Raw genomic sequence first — 5,965 nt, forward strand, 5'->3', positions numbered from 1 at the left:
CAGAGCGAAGAACAAGACGACGGCGAGGCAAAATCGGCGCGAATAATGCCGAGCTTTTACAAAATATATTCGTCAAATTGATTTTTTTTTCCGACCAAAAACAAGTTAGTGCTTTCGCCTCGTACACATGCAGATGGAAATGCTGACGTGATTTTCATTGATTAGTTTTTAAAAAATCTAAATAATGACATGAAGTATTATTATTTCTCAAATAAGAGTCCAAAGTATACATTATTTTAAATAAAAGGCCTGGTGACCAAATCGTCTCAAAAAAAAGTGGAACTTATTTCATATAAGAGTCTAAAGTAAGCATATTAGTCTTTAAAAGGGATTTAACCTCTCGATTGAAGGGCATTTCCATCTTTTATCTTTCAATTTTTTTTCTTTTTTTTCTTTTTCCCTCTTCCCTTTATTGGGCATGGCGAAGTTGAAAGTTGCCCTCACGTCGAGTGAGGGTAGCCCTCAACCGATGCCCTCGCCCACGTCAAATGGGGTTGCCCTTGCTTGACTAAAGGCGCGCCCTCACCAACCTAGGGGAGGGTTGCCCTCCCTTGGCTTAGGCGCGAGTTGCCCTGGTCCAAAGGCAAGAGTCACCCTTGTCGGATCTAGTGAGGGCTACTCTCGCTTGACACTAGCGAGGGTGACCTTCGCCAACATCAATAACCATGTCCAAAGAAGGGAAGAGGAAAAAGGAAAAGAAAATAAAAAAGGAATAATTTTTTTTTTAAAAATATAGTTACAATTTTTTTACCAAAATACCCCTTCTCTTATGGCTGAAAAAGTCAGCCTTGGTCAAAGACCTTTATTTGAGATGATTTGGTCACTTTATGCCCTTATTTGAAATAATTTGGTCACTTCAAGTTTTTATTTGAAACAATATTTACTTTAACCCTTTTTAAGAAAATTAGGTACTTCATGCCCTTTTTGAAATTTTCCCTTAATTTAATTATAGTTGTGGAAAGGAAAGGGTGGAAAAATTACAAAAAAAAAAAACCTAGAGAGAAAAAAAGTTAGTGCGAAAGAGAGAGAGACAAGAGAGAGAGAGGGAGGGAGAGGGTTGTCCAAGCACCGGCGGGCTGACAAACCTCACCGACTAAGGTGAACCGACAATGTTGTGACCAATTGAGTTGGATTTTTTTTTTTTTTTTTGGCTAAAGAAAGAAGGGCAAATACCACAAAAGCCCCAAATTAGGTCAATTATGACATAAATACTCTGAATTGTTTTTTCATATCTCACAAGGTTCTAAACTTATTCATTATGACACAATAACTCCCATTTTTTTTTTTTGTCAAGAAAAAGAAACTTGGACCTATATTATTTATTTCAATTCTATCCAAGATATATTTATCACATTAGTATAAGTTTGGAATTTGTTATGTTATAAAAAATTCGAGGTATTTATGTCACAATGGACAAATTTAAGATTTGTTTTTTTTTTAATGATTTTAACCTAAAAAAGAATTGACCCATTTAACTATGGTCTTTGGAATAGTTTGAAATTTTGGGAACGTGGAAGTTCGTTTGTTGCTTCTTTGTTCCTTTGTACCCATGGGCAACGGAATACTTAGAATTAGAGTTGATTTTTCAAGGATGGAAGATCGGAGCATTTAAGGTGATTTGAAAATTAGGTCAAGAGAATATCTGCATCTCATGTAGATTGGGAGGGACTTGAAGATCTACAGTGGCCATTCTTGTTGGAGTTCTTTCTTGATTTATGCAACTCGCATTTCTTGAAGATCTGCACAAAGTCACTTTGGGTGACGATTGTTGAGGGGTCCAAGTCGGCGATGTAACCACCGTCGGTAGCTATACCATTGCCTATACTCTTTTTTCTTTGTTTACATACCTGTGAATGCACAGGCATTTTTATGTTCAGTGATGGAGGTATGCAATCTGAACAATGGATATCCATCCAAGAACACCTATTACTGCTAAGCCATGGACTTGAACTAGGAGATCAAAAGATAGGCCTAGGATTTTGTACGATGAAACTCACATTTATGGACCTGAACGAACCCATTAGCACGAAACATTTTTTTGTATCCCTCATTTTGAAGAAATAAAGGTATTTACATGCTTAAAACTCAAAATACTAGACCTACTTTGGTTAAGGAAATGCAATTGTATCTCCTCAAAATTCTTAATTTTTTTTTTACCAAACAGGATCTTAAGAACATATAAAGCTTAAAGGCTTTGAAAAAGTAATTTTTGAATTCACCCTTGTTGTCAAATGACACGTGGCAACTAAGTGCTCATGTTTTTCCCTTTTCTTTTTAAAAAATAATTTTAATTTGATTAATTTTTAATTTAATCTAATTTAAATTTAACTTGTATTTTAAGGAAATTATCTCTTATCAGCCGAAAATTGGGTAGCATTGATGGAACTCCCGTGCCCTACACAAATTTGAGAGCCATGAAAAGACAAGGTAAGATAATTGTCAATTGATTAGTTGTTTCGACCCATTTAGTTTATCCAATTAATTTGACCATATGAATAGCAATCAATTTCAATCGCATGGCTAAATGGGGATCACACTCGGTCGAGGGATATGAACTTTTCCAAAAGGTGGGGACTTTTAGGGAGTCCAATTCATTTCAGTTTGGAATTTCCAAACTGAAACAGACTTAGGGTGGTCCGAATCATTTCAGTTTGGAATTTCCAAACCGAAACTGACTGATTCGGTCGGACTCCCTAAAAGTTCCCACCTTTTGGAAAACAGAGCGTCCTATAAATACCAGCGAGTCGCAACTCTCCGCTAATCAACATTGTCTGTCCATTTTGGTCTACACACGAAAGGAAAGACGGAAGATCTCGGGAGGCTTTGCGCAAACGAGGACGCTCGCTCGGGTTGCTCCTACCCTCCTCTGCACTCATCCACGTCGCAGCTCCAGCCCCGTGAGCGACGACGACGGCACTGCCCTCTCCTCCCGCCAAACCTATCTGATGTCATTCCCCTCTCTCCACCAAAAAAAATAAAATAAAATAAATAAATCCTCCCTCAAATTTGGGATTCTGAAGCTGAGAGCCTGTTTTGTGCTGCATTTCTTCTCTAGGCCTCGATTTCTTTTCTTCTCTTGTTTCGCTGGGCCCGGCCCGGCGGGGAGGCCGTCGTGTCCATAACGAGCGCCGCTCCTTCCCACACCTCCGACTACGGAGACGACGCGGCTTCTCTCTGTCCCAAGCCGCAGCTGTTGCATCATGATCTCGAGCCTGTTTTCGTTGGCTCGGCGTCCCTGGTGGCTTCGTCTTGCATCGCTACCCTCAGCCGAAAGTCACTACCGAGACGAATCACCAATCGTCGGCCGAATCACCGCCGCGTGCACCTCGCCGAACCACCACCGTGGCCATCCTTCGCCAGGGAGCACCGTACCGGTCGTCCGTCGAGCCAATTCCGATGAAGTCCATCCTGTGAATTTAGGTAAAATCTCGTCCGAATTTGTTTGTGGTTTCGCATGCGATTCTGCACTCTGAGCAGAAATCCCCTTCGCTAAATCAATTTGCACACGCCTTCAGCTGCTGGATGATCTTTTCTTCTTCTTCTTCTTTCGTGTCTGTGTACTGACCGCTTACCATTAACATACAGTGTGTTCCCGAGGATCTCCGTCTTCGTCTCTCTGTGCTCTGCCGGGGAAGCATTCCAAAAACCTCAGCTCACTTCCTAGCCAGGCCACGCCACGCCAAGTTACCAACCCTTTTTTCTCTTCTGGGGAGAGAGAGAGAGGTCTGGAAGTAATACACTTCCCAGATATGGCACACTCAAAGGCCAGAGCTTTTGAGTTCGATGTGTTCTTGAGTTTTAGTGGAGTGGATACTCGTTTTGACTTCACAGACTTCCTCAATAAAGACTTGAATAATGCTGGAATTCGCGTATTCAGGGACGAAGACTCAATCAAGGTGGGTGATAAGATTGGTGAGACAATTCTACAAGCTGTCAACAACTCCAAAATCTACATACCCATCATCTCTCAAACTTACCCTAACTGCAAATGGTGTCTTTTCGAGCTTGAACGCATGATGAACAATTTGTCTCAATCAGAGGGATAGACAAAAAGGATTTTCCCATCTTTTATAAAGTGGAACCTGGGGATGTTAAACATATGACTCCATGCCCTGAGAATCTTCCCTCCGAAGTCGAACTTAAGGCGCTCAAAGAGACTTGCAAAGATTGGTCAAATCAAGGGATGGAAGGTCGAGGAACGACAAAGGTAAAACTACCTTTAAGATGCCTGCCTAATTCTTCTTTCTTTTTTTTAAGGGGATAAAACATTGCCCTATCAAATCATTTATCTTCTTCTTCTTTTTTAAATGGAAAATTTTGAAAACTGCCTTCAACTACAAGTGCTGCTCCTATTGAACTTTATATCCTCTACTGGAGACATCTTTCCTAATATTTCAGTTGTTATAGCTACTGCTGCTGGCGCTGGGAATATGTCACAGGTTTTGGGATTATTCAATTTGTCATCACCAAATTGCAGTGTTCAAAGGATGACCTAGAATTTGCCTACATTTTCTCCCTATTACTAGTGCTGAAAATCTTTTCAAAAGCTATAAATGCCGAAATTTTGCTTGGGCACCATGTGGTAGCCACTTGGTAATTTCAGCCATCATGTAGACCACTACCAAATAGAAAAAAGGCATCCGGTGAATTGAATTCTACTAAATTAGCCTATACTGATTATTCAGTGTATTTAGATATTGTTCGTAACCACGTGCGATGTGTGGGTATGAATTAAATCTAGTCAACTAATGAAAGCGCTTTTGTGTATGGCAGCCAAGCGAAAATTGTCGATTTGGTCGTTCGAAAGGTTTTGGAGGAGCTAGGTAGAAAAGATGAGTCACTGAGCATCCAATTGAGCTTGATGACTTGACACAGTCACTTTGAAGACTCTTATAATTGTGCAGTGATGGTACCATATCTTCTCCTTCGTTAGTATACAATTGCGGACATGAATGCATGGATTTGAAATTTGAATTGTTCTAACCTCGGCTTGATGCTTTAATTTGGTGAAACTACACAGATTGCAAGAAGTTAAATGTTATTCAGAAATTTACATGGACAAAAATATATTTTCCGATCAATTAGTGTTCCTTCAACACATTCTTTTTGGTTGGAAATGTTGTTTCCTATAAATTAAAATGAGTACACAAATACAAGTCTCATAAACTGTAATTTTTAAAATTATTTCTTGCTGTATAATTCATTGTCGGATGTTGTGTGATGTGATGAGTTTTTTTTTTTTTTTTCATACTATTTGCAATAATCGCCCTTTTGAACATTCACATTGTTGCATACTAGCCTGCAGATTTGAAAATGGTTTAGCTTATCCCCTACCTTCTCTAGTTTTTCAGTCTGCATGACCATCGAATGTTACCTAAAATCTTGTTGTCCTAAAGCATTAGGACAGGAGGCCATTCTCCAAAGATCGATTAGCAAAAGCGTGGCTTTGTTAAAGCTCGACAGATTCTCCAACCCCATTACGCCTCCCGTTTTCTGCCTTTGCTAGTTCCTCCCATCTTCTCCGGCGTATTCAATTGCCATTTTAGAATTTTTCCAAAAAAAAAAAAAAAAATCTGATTTTTCGCTGGATTGCCCTTCAAACAGAGACTGGAGTTTAAATATTGACATGGCATGGGTTGGCAAAGTGCATGCGCTCTGTTTTAATAAGTACTTTTTCCTAGCTTTCAACAGTCTCTTTTCCTTTCCTCCCCCACCCCCTTCAAGTTTGAAAATTCTTCCATACAATGAATTGCAAAAGACAGATCTCATTTTTTGGGACAGTGTATGAAATTTTACTTATTTTACCACCTTGACAACAGTTTTTGGTTGTCAGCAGGATAAACATTGCAAGATACATCTTTACCCAAAAAAAAACATTGCAAGATACTAGGAGCCACACGTGTCTTGATGTGGATCATTATATGAAGTACATAGATGTGGTAGTTTATATGTGCCAATTCCTATT

General features: G+C 39.5%; 1 protein-coding gene across 1 annotated transcript; it reads left to right on the plus strand.

Annotated features, from left to right (window-relative positions):
- Positions 1–3,181: 3,181 nt before the first annotated feature.
- LOC120292645 lies at positions 3,182–4,046 on the plus strand. The gene is made up of 2 exons (XM_039310935.1): positions 3,182–3,420; positions 3,586–4,046. The coding sequence occupies exons 1-2, from the start codon at positions 3,201–3,203 to the stop codon at positions 4,044–4,046; spliced, it is 681 nt and encodes a 226-aa protein (XP_039166869.1). The 5' UTR covers positions 3,182–3,200.
- The last annotated feature ends 1,919 nt before the right edge of the window (positions 4,047–5,965 follow it).

This window comes from Eucalyptus grandis, chromosome 1 (assembly GCF_016545825.1).
Source record: "Eucalyptus grandis isolate ANBG69807.140 chromosome 1, ASM1654582v1, whole genome shotgun sequence".
Classification (NCBI taxonomy): Eukaryota; Viridiplantae; Streptophyta; class Magnoliopsida; order Myrtales; family Myrtaceae; genus Eucalyptus; species Eucalyptus grandis.

What these genes read in the sequence shown, in the direction of transcription:
- LOC120292645 (XM_039310935.1), top strand. Translation starts at nt 3,201, where the DNA reads ATGATCTCGAGCCTGTTTTCGTTGGCTCGGCGTCCCTGGTGGCTTCGT. An exon ending in AGTCCATCCTGTGAATTTAG is followed by an intron (nt 3,421 to 3,585) that starts GTAAAATCTCGT and finishes ATTAACATACAG; the next exon opens with TGTGTTCCCGAGGATCTCCG.